Source organism: Amblyomma maculatum, chromosome 7, assembly GCF_055883805.1.
Source record: "Amblyomma maculatum isolate TAMU_Amacu chromosome 7, ASM5588380v1, whole genome shotgun sequence".
Lineage (NCBI taxonomy): Eukaryota > Metazoa > Arthropoda > Arachnida > Ixodida > Ixodidae > Amblyomma > Amblyomma maculatum.
This window is the reverse complement of record NC_139350.1, coordinates 57,474,543-57,500,385: the sequence shown is the minus strand read 5'-3', so window position 1 is coordinate 57,500,385 and position 25,843 is coordinate 57,474,543. Positions and strand designations below refer to the sequence as shown.

Genomic DNA, 25,843 nt, shown 5'->3' with positions numbered 1-25,843 from the left:
TAATAATACTAGACCGGTAATTTTGAAGCTTGCCGATATCCGGGAAAAAAAGTAGAGTGCTATTTAACTGCTCCAAGCTCAAAGGGACTAATTATTCTGTTAGCGAAGATTTTTGTTCCCGAATTCGCAACATAAGGAAAAATCTTTGGAACTATGCAAAACCAAAAAAGATGCTGGTGAGAAAGCATCGCTAAAATACGACAAGCTCCTGCTTAATCGTGAGGGTAGTGTGGTCCCTGTCGAGAGTTCTCGCCAGAAAATGGCTTGCCAAAAAAAGAAAGCAAAAAATGACGTTACAGCCCCGGCGGTAACATCACATCGTGACAAACAAGCTTTATTAACATAAACGCGCGGAGCCTTATCAAAAGTGTGGAATCGCAGAAATTCTTGTTAATTTTCATTGAGCCTGATTTTGTTGCAGTCATGGAGACATGGCTAACAAAATACGTTTTAGACTAGGAAGCAAACCGCCAAATTACTCTGTCATCCGCAAAGCTAGGCCCGCACGTAGAGGAAGCGTAGTCATTTTTGTTAACAAAAACAAAATTCTGTTCAAAGTACTACCAGATATAGATAATGTCGAGGCAGTCTTTTTTAAATTGACTTTTGGCCTGCTCTCACTGTTGGATGTGTTTGCAGCAGTCATTCAGCAGATCAAGACGTCATTCAATCCTTACTTGGCTACACGCAACTTCACATATCGGAAGGCAGACTGATCTTGCTGGGCGATTTTAACTTACCTATATTAAATGGGAAGTTATTCAATATCATTCTGCTTGCTCCTAAGCTTTACTCGACATGGTGTTTCATTTTAACCACACACAAACTAGTCAAACAGCTCACACGCACTCTACATTCCGCTTCGAACATTCTTGATTTGGCTTTTCTAAGTGATCATTTTCAACATGAAAGAATTGCGTTAGAAATATATGAAGTCATATCTGATCACCAATCATCCATTGTACAGCTAGAATCAGAATGAAAGGGAAAACGGGAGCGCGTGGCCTCCACGCTTTCAAATGCGTTGTCACAGACAGGTGACAATAATCAGTGGTAAAGACGCATCCAAAGTAATCTTGGTTGTCTGCTCTTTCCGAGCGTACCCTTGGTGCCACCGATTCTAGTCTTATGTTGGTGGCAGCGCTTTACAAAGCGCGGAGACCACGCGCTCCCGCGTTCCCTTTCAATTGCCTACTAGCTGTACATTGCCGATGTGTGATAAGGCTTAAAAACATTCAGTTTCTTCTATAATTTCAACAATGTAGATGATGCGAGCATACTTGACTACAGGCCTTTTTCTCGAGCATGCACCATTTCAGGAATTGTTCAATAGCGCCTCTACGGATGTTAACATGGTTTGGAATAGGTTCAAGGAAACGGGGCAATTTGTATTCGTAAATGTATGCCAACTAAGACTAAACTGACTAATAGGAAAAGTCCATGGATAACGCAAGACATTATTCACGCCAAAGCAAAAAGTTGAAGATTACGAAGTGCACCTAAGATTCGGCCCAGCATAACGACTAGGAACAAATTTACCAGTTCTGTTAATAGTATAAAATCTAAACTGACGGCCGAAAAAAATAGCTATTACACTATAACACTTCCCACCTTTATCGAAATTGCGCCTGGAAATTTTAGGAACTATATCAACCCTAAAAAAAACGAAACAAACAGGTACCTTGCGTTGAAGACAATACAAACTCTCCAATTCTTTCCATAATTATTGCCAGTCAATTTATACTGTCGATGGTGGAAAACTGCCTGAAATCGATACATGCACATCCAGCACAATAGAGCAAATTACTGTAACCGACATGGACGTAATTACACTTTGGTTAAATATTGAGTCATTAAAGAAGAGATATGCCGAGTGGACTACGAAATACTTCTGCCTGTATAAAAATCTTTAGCATCAGACGTAGTTCCAGCGGAGTAGAAAATAGCTGAAATCATCCCTACACACAAAGCTATAGCAGCAAATCTCAAATTACTAGCTAAAGGCCCATTTCATTGGCCTGCATTGCTTGCAGACTCCTTGGACACCTAATCCCTAAATGCTTAACAGTTTATCTGGAACAAGAAAATGGCATACCATCCATTCAGCAGGGCTTCCGCAGAGGGCTATCAACTTTTACCTAACTCCTTGAGATAACACATGACATATCATTCAGCATAGATAACCGTAAACAGACAGACATGATCTTTCTAGATTTCTTCAAGGCCTTTTACCGTGTATAACACCCAGAACTTATTAAAAACTGCAATCGTCATTAGGTAATAGTCCCCTCATTAGGTGGATTACCAACTATCTTACCGACCGGTCACAATGGTCGAAATTCACCACGACACATCCGCATTAGTGCCTGGCACCTCCAGGGTGCCGCAGGACAGTCTCTTAGGGCCCATCTTGTTTTTTGATGTTCATCAATGACGTGCCCATCAAATGTCTTGTAACTATTCGCCTTTTTGTCGACAATTGAGTTGTATGCCACGGTATCCCCTAAAGACCACGATACACTGAACACCTTATTACAGTTGGTTTTCACGTGGTGCGGGGATTGACAGATGGTCCTCAATGTTAACAAATGTGCCATATTGAGTATAACGAGGAAAAAACAAATATCTAGCTTTGCCTACTTCATACCCAATATGCCTCTTACCCGCGTTTCTGAGCATAACTATCTATGCCTAACGATTTGTCATGACTAATAGGATACTAATATAACAACATTACTTCAAAAGCACTGAAACCACAATTTTTTCTTAAGAGGAACTTGTGAATCGCACCACGTATAACAAAACTTCTGGCTTATCTGGCTTATAATATACTCATAAGATCATTACTAGAATATGGTAGTATTGTTTAGTTCCTCCATACTAAATAACTCACAAAAAGATCGAGGCTATACAACATAGGGCTATAGGGTTTACATTTAACAAACACAGAATTATTGAATCGCCTACAAATTGCTAAATCATGCCGGAACGCTAACTCTACAAAACCGAGCCAAGCTCGCCCGATTAAAATATCGGCATCAGCTGATTCATGGTCAAGTAAAAATTGACACTTCAAAGTACGTCTCCTTTACAAACATTAGACAAACACGCCATAAGCACTAGCACACGCGCTGCGAGTACTCATCATATTGATATTTTTCACAAGTAACTATAGAATGAAACCAACTCAATCCTTTAGTTAAGCACTAATTAAGAAACTTCATAATGCTAGCACAAAATTAATTACTAGCATCACAGTTGTCATGATTATTAATTCATTTTTTGTACTGTGCAGCGTCTGCAATAGAAAAAACTTCCATGATTTGTTCTACTAGTTTGTATTGTATTGTTCGTTTCGTTCGTTTCGTTCATGGGGTTTAACGTCCCAAAGCAACTCAGGCTATGAGACATGCCGTAGCGGAGGACTCTGGAAATTTTCGACCACCTGGAGTTCTTTATTGTGCACTGACATCGCACAGCACACGGGCGCCTTGCTTTTCGCCTCCATCGAAAAGCGGCCGCCGGGGCCGGGATTCGAGATTGTATTATAATTAAAGCCTTCGACATGTTCTTAGCTTTAGGGGGTTCTATGACTGAGTGTATAATGTTTGCTAAATGTTTGTATTTTGCTTTACTTTGTTCTAAATGCAGTCTTTTAACCTTCATAAATTAAACAGTATATTGCTTTTTGCCCTGTCTAATAGCTTAACATCGTTGCATTTATCTCACTCTATTAACTGGTGTTGGCACTTAGTTTATGCGTGTCGTTGATGTTAGTCGCTTTTCTTGTTCACATTGAAGGGCCATATTTAACACGGCTTTGTATCCGGTATTTTATTATTTCTTCTTCACACTTTTCATTCCAGTTTGTATGTAATACTTGTGCACCCCTTCCAGCTATGATCTCCGGCTGGATTAGCAGTATCGTTATATAAATAAATTAAATATATGTGAAGTGGTGTTCGACATAATGTGTTAGGTTACTACTGTATGCTGATAAATCTGTGCGATATTAGCGGTATTAGAGGCAAACATTTACTAATTACTGATTAAAGCGAGTGTCAAAACATACATATACGAGAACGAAAATTTTCTGCAGCTCCGTAAACGAAAGCCATTAACGCTGTAGCATCATACCCTTAAATATGCGACGTTAGTGTTCCTAAGTTATTTTCTGGGGCTCCTGAACACCAGCGTAGTTTTAGTCTTAATTGCGTTAAAGCACAACACGGCTTGGTAGATGCAACGTTAAGAGATAGGAAGCGTGCAGAGTGGGTCAGAGAAGTAACTCGAGTTAATGAAATTCTAGTGGAACTCAAGAAGACGAAATGGATATGAACTGGACATTAGTACGAAGAGCGGATAACCGAAGGTAGGAAAAGGTGACAAATATTGGACTCCACGGGAAAGAAAGTGTAGCAGCGGGTGGCAGAAAATTAGGTGGGTGAATGAGAGATCGGGTTGATTAGACGAATATAGAAGAGTCTTTCGCCCTGAAGTAGGTATAGTCCGGCTGATGAAGACGTTAATGATTATAGAAGGGTGCCGGTGGTCGCTTGAGCCCGTCTTTCAAGAACGCATTCCTTTTCTTTTGGAATCTTTCACGTTAGCCGAAGACTTTCCGTCTCAAGCTTTTCATACATTCTTTTGGCATTCATTTTTTGAGCGAACAATTCGCCAGTGGAATAACCTACCGCCTGAAATTGTTTCACTCTCATCAAACATCAAACGAAGCATTCATCATGCCCTGAGTGCTTTCTTTCCAATGCATGTATGCATGTTGTTTGTTTGTATCATGTTCATTGTACCAACAAGCTTTTCAGTGTTTACCCTTCTGCTTCCGCACCACAAAAGTGATACAGGTATCCAATAAATAAATAGAAAAAGATAAAGCGTTATCTCGGACACGGCCGAGTGATCACACACGCGTGAGGGCTCAATTCTGAATCATGTACACAGGGCTAACCAGAGAACCTATTTAATAGATCTGTGCTCTTTGTCTTCCTCTTGCGAAAATACCGAGCACTGGGAAGCAGCTTTTCGGTACATAGAACTGCGCTGGCATTCAGAAAAGTTTGACAAGCATTTTGTGATTCAGAGACAGCGATGAAAGGTGCATTGGTTAAAAAAAAAAATGAGCTGTCCAGTTTTTCGACAGATTCGAGTAGATGCGACCAGTAAGAAGTGGTAGGGGGTGCAAGGTGTATGAATCACACATTTTGTGGCACCAATAAATGCTGTAAGTGCATTCACACAGAGCTTTTATGCTGCCTACCACCTCGTTATCCAGAGGGAGATCCAGAAAAAACGCCCTGTAGCTGGAGGCATCCGCGCCGACAGCCGTCGAAACCAGGTCAGAATGGCGACAATAGCGGAAGTTTGGCGGGACCAGTATCTCGGTTGTCACATTGTAAGGTGGTTATAAATTTAACCAGTATGATGAATTTTAATTTCTGTGGTACATCACGCTCATTTCGATATTCATTACAAATCATGGCACATGTCCAGTGGCTGTCTTTGAAATGGTATTGAGTTTGTAATATTTTATATATCCACAATCGAAACGTTACATACTGTTACGGTAAAATAACGAATGGGTGTTTGTTTACAGTGCTGTGGAAGCGGGCCAAGGTGAGGCCTACCAGCCCTAAAACACCACCGCCTCTTCCTTCTCTTCTGCCACCCCATACTTCACCGTCGTCAGTAGCTAAACATTTCCCCCCTACTCAGCAGAGGCCCTCTCAGCGCGTTCATGAGTCGTGCGAGGCTGACACGGCTTCAAACGGACAACGTGACACAGTTCGCGTTTGGCATACCGACGACCCGATGCGGTCAGGCTGCCTATTTCATCAGTCAAATTACTGATTCGTTTGACCACCACATATGGGCCGTCATAGTGGGGCAAGAGATTTAGATGAAGGCCGCGGCGGCGAATTGGACGCCACAGTCAGACTAAATTCTCTATAGAGGACGTGACACGCCAGTGACTGGCATCGTATCGTACTTTGGAACGTTGTTGTGAAGCACCAGACCGTAAACGGATGATACTCCGAGCTTCTTCGGCGAGGCAGAGGGTCTCAGCCGTGCATAGAAGATTGGGATATACCCAGTCGTCTCATGAGTAGCGATACTAAACGAATATGTAATGAAGCGTAGTACGGTGTCCAAGTTTTATGCCACATACATGGCTAGCGTGTTGGTAAGCGTTCTGTTGACGCGCTCAGTCAAGCCATTTGTCTGGGGGTGACATGGCGTCGAGTGTTGGGAGCTTACGGTGCACAAACGCATGAGCTCTTCAAAAACATCCGCGATGAATTGTCGACCCCGATCAGGATGACAATTCGGGGTGGCCCGTGTCGTCAAATTACCGAGTGAAGCATGAAAACCGACACTTGATGCCCCGCAGCAGATGGAATAGCAGCGGTTTCACAGTAACCTGTGACGTAGTCCGCGCAGACTACAGTCCTTTGATTTCGACCCGAGAACTTCTGAAACGGACCAAGGAGGTCAATGCCTCCTTGATCTAACGGAGCTATCAGGATCTTCACAGAGTGTAGCAAGCCAGATGAAGCTGTGGTGGGACATTTGTTGCGTTGACATTGCTTGCAACTGGCAACGTATTGTTCAATCATTGAGCGCATTCTGCGCCAGTAAAATCTTTCTATCCCAGATGCCCAGAAGTCTGATTGATCAACATGAATGACATGCAATACGCCAGTACAAAACGTCTTAGGAGCCACGTGTAGGTATTGCTGACCGAGTAACTCTTTCTCCATAGAACGCCATCACGCACACAAGATCGGCTTGTAGCTCCGCTGGCGTGGGCGGCGGCAAAGAGGGGCTGCAGACCCTTGTCCCTTTGCTGTTCTGTTTTGAAAACTTTCGAGTCGGGGAACGCCGGCTCGAGGGCCGACATATAATTGTCGAAATCATCGGCGTCGGATTCAGTCGAGGCCACTGGAATCCTAGAAAGAGAATCTGCGTCTTCATGACGCCTCCCACATTTGTAAACCACGACGAAGTCGTCGTATTCCTGTTACCGATGAGAAAAGCGTGCGAGGCGACCACATGGTTATCGAAGGTTCTGCAGCCAACAGAGTAAATGATGGTCCGTTACGATAGTGAACAACCGGCCGTACGCATATGAAGGAAAACGCTGCCCAGCGAAAACGACAGCCAGGCATTCTTTGTTCGGTTACTGTATAATTTCGCTCTGGCTTGCTAAGGGTACGACTTGCGTACGCGATAACATGCTCTCGTTCGTCGTGGCGCTGAACAAGGACTGCACCGATGCCGATTCCACTAGCGCCCATGTGAAATTCTGTTGATGCAGCAGGATCGAAGTGACGTAGAATCGGTCTCGATAATAAAAGAAACTTCGGCTGACGGAATGACGCCTCACATTTTGTCCAGTAAAAAGTGGCGTTTTTGTTGAGAAGGCACTTCAACGGGTAAAAAACGTCAGCAAAGCTATACATAAAGCTCCTAAGATACGAACACAATCCTAGAAAACGACGGAGCTGCTGCAATGTCTGCGGGGGTTTAAAGAACTCAACCTTACGCCCTTACCATTGACAAGATGTTCTAGCACCAGCACTTGGCGCTCTTCAAAGCAGCACTTTTTCGATTTCAGAAATAGGGCGGTGTTGTTCATACAGTTCAAGACCCGGACGGTGATTGTGCTTTTGGAAGGATTTCCGAAATATGACGACATCGCCAAGATATCAAAGGGAAATGTCCCATTTTAAGCCGCGCAGAAGTGTTTCGATAAATAGTTCAAAGGAGGCAGGCGCATTGCGCAGCCCGAATGGCATAACATTAAACTCAAAAAGACCATCTGGCGTAAAAAAATCACTTTTTTTTCCTCATCCGCAGTGTCCACTGGAATTAGCCAGTAGGCAGATCTGAGGTCGAGATATGCAAAATAGGACGCATCAGAGAGGGAGTCGAGGGCGTCATCTATGAGAGGAAGACGATAGACGTCCGTTTTCGTAACAGAATTTATGCGTCGGTAATCGACACAAAATCGCCGTGAACTGTCTTTGTTGCGCACGAGAATGACAGGCGCTGCCCAAAGGCTGGATGACTCATGTATCACCTTCTTCCGTAGCACGTCCTCCACTTGCTCATGAATGGCCTTGCGCTCAGATGGGGACACTCGATATGCAGGGTCTTGACGGATGGGACGAGCCGAACCAGTGTCACTGGTAAGGCGAGTTCGAGACACAGGACGAGGGGTTGGCTAATTCGTTTGAAAGAAGTGATACATAGGCGAGAAGGGTAGAAGAATATCCCCAAGAGGACGGCGTTAAGGTGCGCTCAGATCGGCGCTGATCACGTGGAAGAGCGAAGATTCCTCAGCGGGCACTAGGAAGATCTGTGACCAACACAACGACGCGAGGCACATGGGGCCCGCATGAGGCAAGCTTCAATTCATTTGGTAAAACTATAGGCTTGGACAGTGGGTTAATTATCTATAAAGATGCACTTCCGTGATGCACGGAGATCATACAATGAGGAATAATAACATTTTTCTTGAGGCATGCAATGCGAACTGGGTGCACCACTGCCTAAAATGTTCTACTCAGCAAACGGGGCGGACACTGGGACGAACATGGCACAGAAGGGTGGAACTACTTTGTCTTCGGTAATACAAAAAGCAGCTTCTTTTCACGGCAGTTTTCAAAAACACTCGGCAGATGAGAGCCACCAAAAGGAACCTCTTCCCTTCGGCAGTCCACGGTAGCATCACAAAACTACAAAAAGTCCATTCCTAAAATGATGTCATGTGTAGAGTGGGGTAGCATGACGAATTCGGCTTGAAAAATTGCAGCACCCACAGACACATCAGAACTACACACATTCAGAGGTTGCAACGCCTCTCCGTGCAGAGCACAAAAGCACGACCGTATTCAAACATCACTTTACGTCCCAACAAGCGCCTAAACTCATTACTCATCGCAGACTCAGTCGCACCCATATACACCGAAGTTAATATACACACACTATGAATGAATAAACGAATTTTATTTCTGAGCATTGCAGTTGAAGGAGGGATATTGGCGCACAGCACATTTCCAGCGGCCTCACCCTCATTGGTACGCTGGTTAGTTTTCTTGACGAGATGATACGGAGCGCCGCCATGATGATGGGGAACGGCGCGCTCGGAAAGCGGACGGAAAAGTATACACTTCGATCAGATGCTGGGGAATGGTCGCGTAGATTCTCGTTCAGGATGTTCCGGTAATACCCACGCCTAGCACTTAATGGCTGTAAAACAGGGTCGTATTGCCGATTGTAGGGTACTGTTGGAGGCGCCGCGCGATTATAGCGGGACGGCAGCCTACTGCGGCAGTACCAGGCGATGCGACCTTCGACGCAACAACGGTAGCGAGTAGGTGCGGGAGGTAGAAAATGCTGCTGTTGATAAGAGCCAGGAACAGCAGGGTGCGTCGTAGTTGTGGCTGAATACTCATACTGGTCAGGAAATATGGTAGGTCGGATTGAATTAAGATCAAGAATTACTTGAGGTGAAGTTGTATCATAGGGCGTCGGGCATCGACGAAGTCGGGTTGGCGAAATGCAAAGGCGGATAGTCAATCGAAGCTGCATCTTGAGGAGCTTCACGGAAAGGCTGCGCTGCAAAACCTTCTGGGGATGAAGAAGACGGCCCTCTAGGAACCCTGGGGCCAGAGACTTCAGCAGCGTCATGCTGGGGAAGTGGGTTGAGCTGTAGAAGTTCTCGTACGATTTTCCGTATAGTCGAGGGAAGATCTGGTAGGGCATGGTCATCAAGGTTGCCACGGTAGGCACGTTGGCCAACCGCTCAAATTTGGGCGCAATACGACTTGTTTTGAGAGCTTAAAGCGCGCGGATGTGTCTAATGACATCGGAGACAGTCTGAAGGTCGTCTTTGACGATTAAGAAGTTGTACACATCATCCGCGACGGCCTTAAAAATTTGATCGACTCTGTCTTCCTCGGGCATGTTTGAATTGACGCATTTGCATAATCTTAGGATCTGTTGTATAGGTGGTGCAGTTTAGGTTTGGATTAATGTTTCACATTTAGTAGATGTTCGTGGTTAGTTCTGTCTAGTTTATGCTAGTTAGAAATCAGTTCCCGAAATGGAGAAAAAACGTCACTTCAGCTTAGGTTTTCGGTTCACTTTATATAAGCTTCGACATCGTGCTGGTGCTTGGCACGTTCTCTTTGTACAAAAGCAACTAGCTTGATTTTCTTGCATAATTGAACATATCTTTAATTTCTTTACCAGAGGCGAAATAACCAGAAGTAAGCATCTTGCCGCAGAATTTCAGTATAATGAACCTTGTAGAAACTGCGGCTAGGTATTTGAAGTGCCAGGCTTGCTAAGTAAGTATTGAGATATACCGACCCGCGGAGCAATGTAGCGACGGTGAACATGGGTAAAATAAGCAATTCGAGCAGTTGCATCGGGCCGTTCAAAAAAAGCGGAAAATAACGTACAGTGGGGAAAACAGTGCTTTTAGAGGCAGATTACAAAGTCTGATATATATTTGCTTCCCGCTTACCAATCAGATCAGGTGTGTTCGCACTGTTTGTAGTCTGAATACTCTTTTTACTCCTTTTCTGTAATTTCAGGTTTCTAAGTCACAGGACGCCGCTGCCTAAAAGTAAATGAAACTGAAATAGCCGCGCTACATTTCAGCCTAATGCTAATCGGTTTTACCGTCTCTATAGCGCGAAACTTTTCGCTTTGGTCTTCGCGCTCATGTGCTCTCAGAAAATCAAAGAGGTACTCAAGTGCGGCTCGAAAACTGAGGGAAATTGGCTTAGCGAGGTCATCAGTATGCTACCTTTGAGTGTACAAGTGTTCTTCCCTTTTAAATACTTCAGCTATGTCTATGACCTGTGTCTAACGAAAAGTCCCATTAGCTGTGTTCTGTAGTTCGACATTTGGCCAATAAAAGGCTTCCTTCCGAGTCCGTACTATCTGACCTCTCAGCGCTAATGTGCTGAGTGCACCGTCGGGCCCCTTCATTGATTTTCTCCGGAAATGGCACGTGGTCTTGGCGAGGCTTCCAAACTTAGGTCTTGGAAATTAGCGCAGCAAAGACGACTTTGGTCCGTCCGAACAGTTAATCTGCTTGAGCTCTCATGTGACCGGTGCCCACGTGGGGTGAAAGGTGCATAATTCAAGCTCTACAAGCTTGGTCCTTTAATGGCTGCCATAGTGAAGAGCTAGAAGCGCCCGAGAGAAGCAGATTTTTTACCTTCAAAACCAAAGAAACAGGCAGGCGTGGTGGCGCACCTTTCCGCGGTGTTGACTTTGGGTGGGGCTCTGTTATACATGCAGTGGAATTAGTTTGCAGGATAGAGGCGAGATTAGCTCGGCATAGTGAGAGAGAGAGAGAGAAAGTAGTTTAATAAAAGCAAAGGTGGAGAGGTCGGCCGGCGGCAAGGTTACTTGCTGCAGTCGTAAAACCGAGGCCCGAGTGTCGTCCAGAAATGGCTGCTAGCGTTTTCATTCTGGTAACGATGCGTTTAAACTACCAGTAGAAGTGCCACGAACAGGCACTGACGGAAATAATTTTTAAGGTGTGTAATTACTATTCGCAGCTAGTTAACGGTATCTATATGGATTTCAGTTTCACATATTTGTCTCCAAAATTCATAACTTATCACCCCTAATATTGTAACCATTCCGCCATGTTGTAGCAACGATGCTTGTAACGTTAGACACCTGCCATGATCAGTCGCTCTAGATCTTTTTGCCCTTGTATTGTGTTCTTATCATTTTGGTTCATACCGAGCAATTATGGAGAAGCGCATTTTCTCCTACAAGAGGTTCTTTATGAAAACACCTTTCGCATGATAAGATTCCATCATAGCAATCATTACTCTGTCGATGTATTCTGTATCGAGTTGCTAGTAGTAGTTTGCTATTTTTGTAAAAAAAAAACGCACACACACACACACATGCATTCAATTAGTTTCTTATGACAGTCTTGACCACTTGGTTCGAGCCCAACACAAGCATTACAAGAGAGATTTTTCCGGGCATCGTAAGATTAGACACATGCCACCAATGTTACCACTACTTTACTTACAATATCCTAGATTTGCTTCACAATCGAGAGTGATATCCTTCAAAGCTGGGCCTGTGCTTGGGCTGAGTTTTCGATTAACGCCCGTGTGTCAGGTTTAATAATATACTTCGTTAAACCTGGATCACGGAACAATCAGAACGATCAACAGCGCTCATAAACGACTGGGCAAATGTTGAAGATGTCTCATGTGCTATATCATTTAGCACATAGGTAATCTGAAATCACACTTCGGGCACAGACACGTGAGTTACATTAATGTTAGGAAGTTCTGAATGCCGCGTTTGAGCGTTGCTTGTCGGTCTATGTGCCCGCAAAAGCAAAAGGTATTTAAACTAATCCATGATTCCCTCGCAAAATTATTCACATGAATCATGAAATATCACTTACCAAAAAATTAGAGAACAGTACTCGCTGCCTAATTAGAAGTACCAAGTTCAGAAGCTATCATTTGCGCTCAATGCAGTGAAGCTGTAAAATTACGAAGCATAAATATGCGAATTTTTCTCTAAAACGAATCATCTAAAAAACGCTCGGACAAGTTTTACTATTCTTAGCTCAGGTAAATTCGCAAGCCAAGAAATTTACCGCAAAAAAACAATCCGCTTAATAACAAGTTTTTGGGTAACTTTATGTTCTTTGTCGACAGTGGCAGGAAACCTGCGTTAAAATATCAGCTGAGCATCACTGGCCAAAGAACTTCGCGACTCATTGCTCCAATTACACGGGTAATTAGCTGGTCAGGGTACGCTTGAAGGTTACGCCTTACGTTTTTCTTTTGTTTTTTTTTTTTTATAATGAGTGATTTCATTTTATCTCTTACGTGAACGTCAGTTTGTTGTCAATGCATGTGTGCTTTTTTTGTAGGTCCGGAATTTTGATAAGAAGTTAGAAATTTTGTTTTGATGGACTGCCGGACAGATTTTGTTCAACACACAGCCGGCCGCTTGGCTAGCTCTCGATCGAAATGCATCTTACTGATCACTAGCGGCAGCATGAATTATGAGCTTCACCGTGTATCGCAACCATGAGCTCTCTGGGGCTGAAATTTGACGCATTTATTGCACGACTAGATACGCAGGAAAACACACATTTAAATCTCTCTCCTCAATACGCAAATGCAGTCCGTTTTGCAAACGAATTGCAGAAGTGCCTCTTTACGGCCGCTTTTCCCATTCAGCGTAGCAAAATGCCATCTTGTTATTTCAGTCACTCTCGTTCTGATGGAACGCATAAGACCAGAAAGTTTAGAACGACATAAAACAAAAATGGTTAAAGCATTAAATACTGCGGGCAACTTTTTAACCATACCGTGAGCGTGAACGCAATAAAACTTGTCTTGTGCGCCAAATCGGCAAGACTTTATAGAAGTTATTATCCTTATATTCTTTTTCTAAGATAAGCGCTACGTGTTTTTTTTTTTTAAATAATTGTATTATATAAATAACTTGCATCCGCGTTACTAACAGCTCTATGGAAGGAAAACTGTTGAAAGGATCTCAAAGGCATTCGTGATACGACGCGTCCTGAGGGGTGTCTAAGATGAAACTATTTTTGCCGTCATCGATGCAGGTCGTTAACGAATCATGAAGCGAACTGTAACAAAAATAATCTATCTGAATTTAGCAAACGTGCGGACCTTTTTTATGGCCCGATGTGTCCATATGAATATGCCGCTCCATGTTTCATTAACAGGAAATGATGCGTAAGAAGGCGTAAAAGATGCATCTGTCACACCCAGTGATAGAAACGTCGAAAGCTTTTCGAGCGAAGCAAAACAATAAAATAAGAAAAGGCGGATGTCTGCCTAGATGAGCGGCTTTTAGTTTTCTTCGCCAGTCTTCTGATGAGTGCGTATCTTTCCTAGCGTCTTCCCTCCAGTTCCTTTGAAAACAAAAACGCATTAAGTGGCAGTTAATTAAATAAGAAATAAGATAGCAGGGGAGGGGGGGGGGCATTTTATACCTGAAGCACTGCGCTCTTTATGTGTTAATTTATTTACGAAACGGTCAACCGTCTTTTCACTAAGATGGGTAAATAAAGAAATTAGACTACAATAATTGTCTCCGACTAATTCAAACACATACATTTCTATACACTATAACGCGTAATATATAACACTCCGCTGACGAATGCGAAGCTACGTGAGATTAAAAATAACCAGCACACTTTAACACCAAACACCAGAGCCAATATGGTCACCATGGTTTAGAAATAGTCACTAGTAGCATCTGCATATACACTGACACTCACGTGATATGAGCGGGTAGTCTTTACCACAACTGCTTCATCGACCGCCTAACAACGAAAGGCTGAAGCTCGGTAGATGTAAGGTTATATAGCTTGACAGTTGTCATCCCCGCTCAATATTTCTAGAGTTTGTAAATGCACATCCTTCCTAACTTCAAGTTCGTCACGAAGTTTTCTTACATATCTGTTTGATCGTTGCTTGTGAAGTCAATTCATGGTGTACCCTTATATATCACCAGTAGTTTCCGATAAGGCGTGAAACACTCATTCATGACAGAACAACCAACATCTTGCATGGAACATTGTAGAGCAGACTAAAAAAAATTATATAGAATTATCCATCAATTTCGCAAATTGAGGCAAAAAATTCATCGCACGCGACATGACGACACGTCTCCTATTATACCAGATACGATCTATGATATATGGATATGATAGTGAGAGGGGCCTGCTTCGAGCTGTACGTGTTAAAGATCGACTGTTAACAGCGCGCAGTTCTAAAAGATGCGAAAAAATAAAGGGAAGTTGCTTCTTCTACGCTTAGACCCCATCCCTCCTGATTCCCGAACGAAGGCCGAGAGGCATCTGAGCCCTCGAAATGAAGACTTAATTGTTTTTTTTTTTTTCATTCCGCGCTTTTTACACTGCATCTCTAATAATTCCACACCGGCGGAGTTCAAAAAAGTTTGTTCCCTATCTCTAGAATCGTCTCCAACTTGCTGAACACTAAGCCGTAATTGTCCTCAGTCTTTTTTCTACCAGGAAACCTTCCCTAAATAGTGTGTACATAATGTTTCAGGCTATGTGTTCATGGAATTAAGAATGCGGCGTTCACTGCACCGTGTATCAAGAGAGGCAGATATGACGCGTTTAGGAGACGCCTCGTGTACTATTAATGGACGACACCCAAACAAGGGAACTTCGCCTTACAAAATTTCACATTTAGATAGCGGCGACGCCTTGCGAGAAAAAGCTCACTGCATGCTAATATTCGATGATCCCGTGGATGTGATAAGCTCCGTCGATGACCTTCTCGACATTTTTCTTTGGACAGGGGTGGCCCCTTCTCGCCCCATAAACTTCAATATCCCGAATGAGCTTCTTGTGATATGTGCCACTGCAAGCTGTGAATATCTTTTATTAAAGGACATTGCGTGCAGTACAGACAACTTTTTTTCTGTGTAAAGCTATCTTTTTATAATTACTTGCTGACTACGCTGCGTTGTTTACGGCTTTTACGGTGATAAACGCTGTTTTACAAACTTTCCCGCCAATACACTCAAAATCGTGACGTCTAAACCGAAAGGAGCTTTTTAGTCGTCGCCTGGAAGTGAATAGCGCCTCAGTCGAAGTTGGAAGACCCACGATCAAGAATAAATGTTCTCACGAACCCTACTTTGTTTGCGAAAGCTTCCGGTGGAGGTGACAACTGGATTTCATTTCTCATTCTTCCCTATATCTTATGAAAAGCTTCGTTTTAAGGGAAAGTAACATTTCTGACACAAAATTCAGTAGTCTATTGATGTAGGCAAATTTCAGCTTTCCTTCAGTGTCCGTTTAACCGTAACGGAATATGAGCGGTCCTATGTGGGAACCGAAAGGAGCGTATGCATAGAGCCGTACAAAATGCCGGAGGATTTTTTTTTTTATTGGCAGGGAAGCTGCCCTAACAATTTGCGCTTCACGCGGCCACTGCATTTGAAAAGTAAAAGAACGCACAGAAAGCGCGAACAGACTACTCAACCATCGTCATTGACCTGTAATGTCTTTCCCTTCTCTTTCTCTTTTTTTTTCTTGCAGGAGTTCCGAAAAATATACGGCCAGTTCTTCCCGTGCGGAGACCCCACCAAGTTCGTGGATTATATCTTCAACGTGTTCGACGAAGACAAGGTATGTTTCTTCGTCAAAGGTTGACCTCTTTTCGCATTTTGAGTTTCACATCTGGACGATGGCTACTCATGATTCCATTGTGGGAGGGTGGAGTAGCCCGTCGGAAGTGGTTAGCGAAGTCTGACGAAATAAGTGAACAGAAACTGAAGTCACTGCAGTGGCTATCGACCATACTAGCACAACCGCTAGTACGGGCAACTGCAATATAAGATGCGCGAAGTTTATTTATTTATGACATTTATTTATTTCATCAATACTGCCAACTTTCAAGGAAGGGCTTAGGCAGGAGTTGGTGGTGCAGTTAAGTAAACGAATGGAAAAAAAAGACAAACAATGCATAGCAAGAAATTACGTAAAATAAAATGCGGGTAAAATAAACAACGTTCCATCCAATAAACGTTTGATGGAGCACAGTATATTTGTGTTTTGTTAATGAATTGTTGCTGGTTAATCAACGAGTTCGAAAAAGATAAGATAAAAATCTAACATATCCAACATTTCAGATCTCATTCTCGGGCGTTATGCTAAAGACATAAATTGAGCAGCATGCCTATTTTACAGTGATACTTCAAACGGCCGCCGTGCGAGCAACTAAGCCGTAACAAATGTTATTCCACTCAGAACAGAGGTAATAAATCACTATGAAATTAGTCGAAATTTTCGTTCAGTAGCCTGTGTTAACACAGGCTACTGAACGAAAATTCTGTTATCAGACAATGGTCTGATAACAAAACATGATATCAGCAGTTACCGCACGATCAAAAGATAAGCAGCTTGAAATTGAAAACACCAAGGAGTGTAGCTGAAAACGCGTGGCGGCCGGACCTTCAATTTTCGGGGCTGCGTGTCAGACACCATGGCCTCGAAGAAGAGTTCTTGGTAGGAAGGCTGCGCTATAGCAAATGAAGCATCAGCGCGAGGCAGCTCTCACTGTCTGGACGTCATCTCTCGTCGATTGATCCGTCATACAACAGATTGTTTTAACCAGCCTTAACGCGGAAGCCTGAGGGGTTCTGTTTAGCTGAAAACCCGGCGGTGCCGACGGCGAGTCTAGAAAATCGGGACTGGTCGAGAGGTTCGTGACGCCACACGCTGAGTTGTGGGATGAAAATACTTATTGATTACAAGCATTAGCAAACTGGCAATAAGAAGGTCGCAACGTCTCTCAATCATCATTAGGACATATAAGCATGTAAATAAGTAAACTGCGATAAAAACAGCGGTATTTAGTTGACAATTGAACTCCTGACCCACATCAGGCACGCCACCGCTAGGCCAAGCTGGAACGTGCATACGGCTTGGCTAAAGCGGGGCTCAATATCTATGTCGGGTGGTCTTTCAATACTGCGGCAGCTGACGATTGCATGCTAATGAGTGCTTGTAATTAATGAAGAACTGATTAAGCGAGAAGCAAGCAGCACGCTCGTATGCGGTTACGATGAACGTTGACACGATAAATGTACTTTCTATGCTGTCAAAAAAAGTGCATACTAAAGATTGTGCGACTACGAAAGAGGAAACAGTCCGCGTCTGCGTGTGAAAGAAGCGCCACAGACGGCGCCCATTCCCGCTGCCGCGTCAGACTGCTAAACGCAGAGCTGTACCCCAGTATATATTTCTTTTCATCCGTCTTTCCAGCATGTGTCCGAACTCTACTTGACAGCTTGCATACTGAGTGCGCAGGGTGCACCGAGCACATTGGCGCTAAAGGGTCGCAATGAAGAAAGGACTAACGGAAACATATGTATTGTACAAAACGTAAAAACAAGCAAGTTGCACTCAACGATTATCAGCTAAATATCTCGTAAGTGTAAAAAAAAACATGAAAACATCCGAACCGTGCAAAAATTTGCATTGAGAAATAAGTTTTTTCGGTGGAAAGACCAAGGACATCACTCACGTCTAGACTACAATAAAAAACTTCAGGTGACAATAAGTTGTGGTCGAAGTACATTACATAGATATTCTAAAGTTTTCAACAGAAGCCGGCCAACGTGCCTCGAACGTCTTCTTCCGCAGCGCCAGAGAAAGGGCGGAGCTCCCAATATTGTGGAAAAGGGCCGAACGTCGCCTGACTTGAAGTGGTGAAAAGCACAGAGCTAGACTCAGTAGGCAGCGGCATGGTAGCGAGCAGTGGCGGAAGTCCAGCAAGGCAGCTGCTACGACGAGGCTCCAGGCGGAGCGATGGCGGGGCGATGGCGGGGTATCGACCCCGCACCTCCACCAAGTGTAGCACTACTGATGTTACTGCGTAAACCAACGTTACTCGCACAAAACAGGTGCACCAGAGCAAGATGGCACCTGAACGCCCACACACTTCTTCTTCGCCCTCCTACACTGAACTCGTCTTCATCCATCTAGTCTGTAACAATAAGTCACAGAGATATCCCCCCATGAAATTTAAGGCGGTGGCAATGATAATATTTGCACTCCCGCTTTGGCGCCTAATGCACTGATTTCAGTAAAGTCTGAGAGATATGTGTGTGCAATAGCGTGGACTTCAGACTAAATGCGGATGCGCTGCCTGGAAGAGTGGAGGATGCAAAGCTCCGTCCTGTCATTTCAGTTTCTATCACGCTTTCCCTCACCCGTTCCCTGCTAGTACAGCCGAGCCCTTCGGCGCTGCCAGTTCTCCTCGCAGATATAAACTCTTTGTTATCGCATTTCTGTTTTAGAATCATCCGCAATAAATGAGTAATTATGTAGTAGCGCTTGAAATTCGCCTACGCTCAGTAAATAATTTACTCTCGTATTTCTTCTTAACACCGTTGCAGTTTCAGTTTTCGATTGGCGAACGAAGGTTCCGACGTCACAAGCTATAGCATTGAATCATGGGGCCATACAAGAGCTCCAATATGCTCTCTCCTTTGTAGTTTTCATTTACTCAAACGATTAACTTATGGTCCTATGGCCAGAATGACAGCGGCTGCACAAAAAGCCATTATATCTCAATTTTTCAGGCCTCACATTATTAATACCTTGTGATGTCGAAGCCTTCGTTAGACAAACCGGAATTCAAATTGTATGGCAGAAGGAATGCAGTTTTACACTTTTTGCTGAGCGTAAGCGCATTTTACGCGCTGATAGACAAGTACTGAAATTACACATAACTCTGAAGTAGAAATGCAGTTAGAAAATTTGATGTCTCTACTCATTTACCCACCCTCGTGGTTAAGAGCAGAGTCTGCTAGACAACGTCATCTGCGGGTGGCTTGACACGGGACGTTCCGTGTCCACCGCTGTTGAGGAGCATGGCGCTTGCGAACGCTCTCAAGGATAGTCTACACCTGCCATAACTACCTAAGGAAGTGGAAGATCGAACAGCCATCGCCGTTGATTAGTGGTAGAGCAATGGATGCGAAATTCTGAGTTCGTGGCTTCGGGCCACACAGATTGCATGTGTTTGTTTTTTTCTTAGACTTTGCAATCTACGCTGAATTAACCCTTCACATTGATGAAAAAGGAACATTATCTACGCATTCCTTTATGCCAGCGGCTGTTGCCTCCCTTCTTATGCACGTCATAACGAAGCCCTTCATTTTCCCTGCATTTGTTTGCTGCCTTGCGGCGAAGAGTTGAACTGAAGTGACAAGCCGCCGACACGGCACCGTTCGCTCGACAAAGGCCAACTCTGTACAGTCTTGTTTGTTGGGAATACATCATACACCGGAGACGGCGATGGCGAAAACAAAAACAAATACAGCCGATTTAGCTAAACTGACCAAATGCGAAGCATGCGTGCTGGCTCGTTGCGTTTTATTTACTCGTTCTGTTCAAGGCTGGGGTTTCAAGGTAAGACTTGATGCCAAAATCGGCGATGATCGGTGACTGGTGAACTTAGCGGTAGAGGAGTATATAAACTTTTAGGATCGCTCAATGCGCCTTAAGCGGAAAATGCAAAGCAGTGTGTTTTGGTGCCACTGTACACGGAAGTTCGTGACATGACAGCATGAAATGCATAGCACGAGCGAGTGACAGTTAATCACGAGGAGCGAATGGCTTTAGCGACAGCACAGTACAATAAAGAAAAAAAAAGGCGGCGATAGCATAGCCTGGTTTAGGGGCTCATTGTGGCATCTAATGCTAACTCGTTAAAAAGAATGCAGACACTCCGCCGGGAGCGAAATAATACTGTTACAATCATAGCAGTGCGAACCGCGGAGTGTCAATGCGCCCACGCTCGATCACAGTTTTTTTTTTTTTCGCAAAGAACGCTGTTACAAGTTTGTCGTCCGTGTTGAAAGGCCTACCCACTCGAAAGAAATTACAGAATTATTTCTGTTGCCACAACAAAACTTCTTCGGGGTTTTTCAGAGAGAACCTCTTGGAACTTCAAAAATGTGTGCAGTAAAAATTGCAACTTTTGTAGCTACCAAAGAAAAGCAGTACAGAATTACACTCTACAGAAATGTAGCACAGACAAAACTGCAGAACTACAAAAAGTACTGCGCAACTAGAGAAAAGTCTGTTGTTTAGACAAAACCACGAAATATTTAGCACTTCTGGCTTGGTTCTATATTATTTTTCTTCGGCTGTGGGAGGGGGGGGGGGAGCTTGGACAAATAACCGCAAACTTTCCAGAAGTTGCTGCTGGCCTCCGCAGAACTCTTCGATATCTTATATACAATCCATGTGTTCGGAGAGTGGAAACAGTGTACCAGTTGTCTAGTGGATAGCACGCCTGCCTTGGAAATAAAAGGAGAGCAGTTCAATTGGTACCTCCTGCGTGTATTTTTTGTTGTCGTTCTTGTTGTTGCAGCTGTCTCTTTCTTTGTAAGCCCGGTTGCAGCACTCCGTTGCTCTCCTCGGATCAAGAATTGCGCCGAAATGGGCGATTCGTAGCATTTTAAAATTTAGCTTTCGTCTGGAAAATAACAGTGGTGGCAACGTAGTTGGTCTCTAAAGGACCACTATTTAGGCGAAAAGTATGAAAGAGTGCTTAGCGTGTATATAGGCAATGCCAATGTTTCCGAGGAACTCGTGTTAGTGCGATCACAGAGTTCCGATCTCGTAATTTTGGAACGCGTTCCGGCCCGCGACGACCACTGCTCTTCAAAACATGGACAATGGGGCTGAGCGCATTTTCCCACAGATTCAGGCGCTGACTTTCGAAAAAGCGTCTCGCATTACCGGCACCGCAATGTTTGCCTTGGTTCCGTCCTCGTTCTTATTCGGTTAGTATTTGTGCAGCAACTACAAGCCTGTCACACGCTGTTCGCAGTTGAGCTGCTTCGCACGCGACGACGCCTCTTATGGCTAGGCTCCACACCCGACGCGTCGCACCGTAAAATCTGCTGCGGATGCGTTATTATTTCGGCGCAGTTCTGACTCGCCATACCGTACTGTTTGCACAGAACATTCGACGAAACTGAATGCTATCGCTACTGCGTCTTTTAAATAAAAAAAAAAAGATTTTAAAGCCCATATCTTTATCAAATACATTTGCCCTGCCACAAACGACGTGTCATAGTTGTTTGGGGAGTATTCGTACATTCCGAGTTTGGGACGATTGAAGCATTGTTCCTGGCCCCATAAAGTCTGAATTATGACGTCTCACTGCGCCTGGAAACATTTTGCAGAGCATTGTGAAGGTTCGAGATGGTGGGTAGTGGCGGTCAACATTCATAGCGCTGCAATCGCACTAGTTCCGCAATTGCAGCCATTCACTCAGTGTCCTTCGCTTTGTGTCTCTGCGGCTGTTGAACTGGGAATGTTAAACTACGATGAGGCTGTCGTGCGGAGGGCGTAGCTGAACTGATGATGATTAAAAGGGGGAGGAACAATCCCGGTGGCCCCTACAGTAAAACCATGCCGCGAAACAGGCAGTGTAGCATCCATCTCTCATAAAATGGAGACATGCAGTTAAAACTCGGGCAATTTCTTCAGCTCGCTTCGCACTAAGCAGGGTACACGTCGTCACCGGGCAGAATTTGTCAACCTGCCTGTGCTGCAGTTCAAGCACACTAGCACCGCCAATGTCGATCACAATGTCCACTCGTTATGCCTCTTCCGGCGTGCCTTCTTCGGCCCGAGTTGTAAGATGTTGAGCAAGTTTAGCGCCAACTCATAAAACTCACGCCTTTTCATCGCGTTTCGCTCGTCCAGGCGCCTGAAAAGAACGGCCTGTGAGTAGACATTTCCAGAGAGGGAGCGGTTGCTGCATGCATAAAGCGTCTCTCATTCAATGCGTCAGGCGCCACTTTCTTGCTGAGCGACACACTGCTGGAAGATTTCGCAGTCTGACGTGCGGATAATGACAAGAGAGTCTGGATGGCTGTCGCGACTAAAACTGCTGGGGCTGAAAACGAGAGAACTGGGACAACGGTTGTCGGAGCACGTCCAGGAGTCAACGGCTTATGCGGCCGCTCGTAAATCACCGCCCCAATCGGTATGCCAGTGGGGATGCAGAGAGACCTTTGTCATTAAAATTTACTTTCATCGCTTGCTGAAAACGTTAAGAAATTTGTTTAGTCTGAGGAGAAAAAACACGGACAAAAGCTAGGTTTTCAACCCTTTCCTATGAGCTCACTGCCAACGTTTCTGTAAAATGAGCAACACCGAAGTGCCTGAGAATTTATTGCGTACGTAGGTGTCAGCTGGCTGCTATGTAGGTGTCGATTAATAATATGAAAGGGACACCCACCTGTGGCATGGCTGTCTCTTCTCATGATTTAATTGAATATCTCTCCTATTTGAATAAGTAGTCATGAAATTTTTCATTCTTAACGACGACGCCCCTCAAAATCTCGCATTCTCCCAAGTTTCGTTTTGCTTCATTGTCTTCTTTCCTATGGATATGAAAACGAGTAACTCAATACCGTACGCTTGTCGGCCCACCAGCATTACTAGTGTCTGTACTTCCAGCCTTCTTCTTAAGAAGTCTCCCGTCCCATCACATTCTATGTGGAACGTTCAGTGGGGAGTGTCATACCGGCCGCAACGGTAAAGGAGGGCGCTGGTGACTGCACTCAAAGTTAGGGTGCACATATGGCGAAAACATTTGAAAATGGCTGCACGTCCGTCGGTACATTGCTGTACGCGATTTGGAGGTCGCAGTTTTGAATGCCGCCGTCGACGTTCTAGTTTGTAATAAACTACGTATTCATTTATTTGATTACATACTTTCAGGGTCCGAAGCCATTATAGTCAGAAGCGAGCCAGAACAACAAATCGACTACAAATTTCTTCAAGGGTGCATCGGTGAAGGCATCGACTGAGACAGGAAGGCGGTTCCAGTCAAAACGTGGCCGGCAATGAGAGAATTTACTCGATACTGCAATCGTTAAAATGGATTTTGGCAGCGTGAGAATGCAGAGAACAATGTAAAGTTACGAGCATCATATATTTTGAAAATAAAAGGCCCCAAAATATCAACAAGCAAATAAACCGCGTCAGCAAGAGAGGAACGATTCAATTGTGACAGTTATAACAAAGGAATCTCTGACGTTTTCAGACAATTAACGATAACGACCATCAAACCATGTCCCAGTAAAACAATGAGCGATCATGCTCTGCAAGACCAAGGTTTCAATGCGCTGGAAAGCCGATAACCACACTTGCGGCTCCTTGGCGGTTTTTTAAAATACTCGAAACATTTTTAATGGCCATTTCGGATGGTGGCCTGGGCCAAATTTCAGTGTGGACACGTTGAGATAATCACTTGCATTCTTTAAACCAACAATCAGCAAAGGCCAAAACAAGGTAAATTTCGGGTGGTGTGAGCCAGATTTGGGCGCGGTCATGGTCAGACATTCCAAAATTTTCCACATTTTTGATAGCAGCGTGTCTCCATCTCCTTAGGCAAATAACGCTGCCCTGGAAACACACACTTCCGCTACCACTTTATCTTCACTATTTCATTATCTCCTTATCACTTCCTTTCCCCACCTGAAATCCATCACAACTCTTAATATCACCTTCACATCACACGATACCGCCTTTCTATCACTCACACAACCTGAGTTCACCGTCATCGTTCAAGTGACTAGGAGGTTCCGTATTTCGTTCCCACGAGACATTCCTAGGGCTAGAATCCGCTCCGACGGAGCTTTCGTTTTGGCATTTTTTCTGCTTTCTTGACGCATTAGGACCTTAAACACATGGCTAAAACCGCTCATCGCAGCCAGTAATGCTAGAGAATTAATAACTTTAATGACAAAGATTATGGTAGTACAATAAGTTTTCAAGAAGAAAGTCAACAATGCACTACTGAAACAAAGTAATGGATAATGAACACCGAGACTACTAGTGAAAGACGTCAAAGCTTGCTGCAGAACTTCGTCACTAGTGAGCTAATTTAACTTTACTACTCCCGCAACAAACGAACATTTAAGACAAGCATTACGCAACAAACGAATTATCGTTTAATCTTGTTGTTGTAGCAGGACCTTTCGTCAAGGTTAATAGGTACATTAGCATACCGTGTTACCGTTTGCGTTACCTGACTACCGGGAGCCCTCCCACCGGCAGTGCGCCATTTCATATTGATCTCGACGAAGCAGGCATGCGCGTAGCTGGCGGAAACGTGGTGCCATTTGGTGCCATCAAAGCGTGCGGCCACGCTTCGGGACCAATCAAGCAGGTGCGCTGTGGCGGCTGATGGTACTACGCTAACACGAACGCTAACACGGTAGACTAAAGGAGTCTAACTTTAAAATGGCCAGTGACAAATTTATTGGGCATAAGAATTTGAGTCGAGTAACATTGTTATAGGTATGTAAACAGTCCTATTTTGAAGTTCACTTATGTATGTCCATAGCGATTATAGACAAAGCATGTTGTTTTCTTTTGTGCTTTTTTACTTTTAATAATGGTTACTTTCGTGAATGGATACCAAATACAACCTCATAATCTAATGCTAGGAAGCAGCTGGGAAGGCGAAATATTTACATGCTAGGAGCCTTACTTGGCGTGCGGCGAGATTTAATGCTGGCCTAAGAAGAGAACGTTTATGGTTTGCATTGCATTGCCGAAAGCTTGTGCCATGAATTGATTACAGTTAGTGTCGTTCATGAGAAAACAAAGACAGTTTCATTTTCCTCCAGACGTTCAAAACATCTCCTTCCTTCGGACATTTTTCAAACGGAATAAACTAGTACTTGGCTGCCCATTCGGAATACTTCGCTGTATTTGATGTTTTATTCGGTCCAGGAGTCGCATTTGCATCAAGGCTTAAAGCATAATAACCGTGGCTCATTCCGGGAAGACATCATGGACGTAATATGCCGTTATCGTTAGTGAAAGCAGACTGGCTTAAAATTAGGTGGCCACTTAAACTCCGTCTTAGAAATACGACAAGACAGCGACTAGTAGTTTTCAGTAATTACGCACACACTCATTAGCATACAGTCCTAAGACTCCGCTTTATGCTAAATACCACCCGATATACATGCAAACCTCTTCTTGTTCCCGGGCTATACAGGTTTGGGTTGCTCCTCCAAAAAATGTCCTCCTTTACCATCGAGACAAGGTCCTTGCCAGTACAAAGTTGGTTCAACAAAATGGATATCCATATATCATCGAGGTCTAATTCTTTTCATTTCCACAAAGCAGAAAATGTCGAGCATGCTCTCATCCATTATAACAATAGGGTGTTCTTTAACGATGTCTTTCAGC

The 25,843-nt window shown here is 44.0% G+C and overlaps 1 protein-coding gene across 1 annotated transcript in view; it reads left to right on the top strand.

Annotated features, from left to right (window-relative positions):
* LOC146183323 (frequenin-1-like) overlaps positions 1 to 25,843 on the top strand; it is a 398,108-nt gene that overhangs the window by 360,578 nt on the left and 11,687 nt on the right. The window contains exon 4 of the mRNA XM_084608709.1: positions 16,139 to 16,228. Coding sequence (XP_084464835.1) covers positions 16,139 to 16,228 — 90 coding nt within the window. The remainder of the gene's footprint in view (positions 1 to 16,138; positions 16,229 to 25,843) is intronic.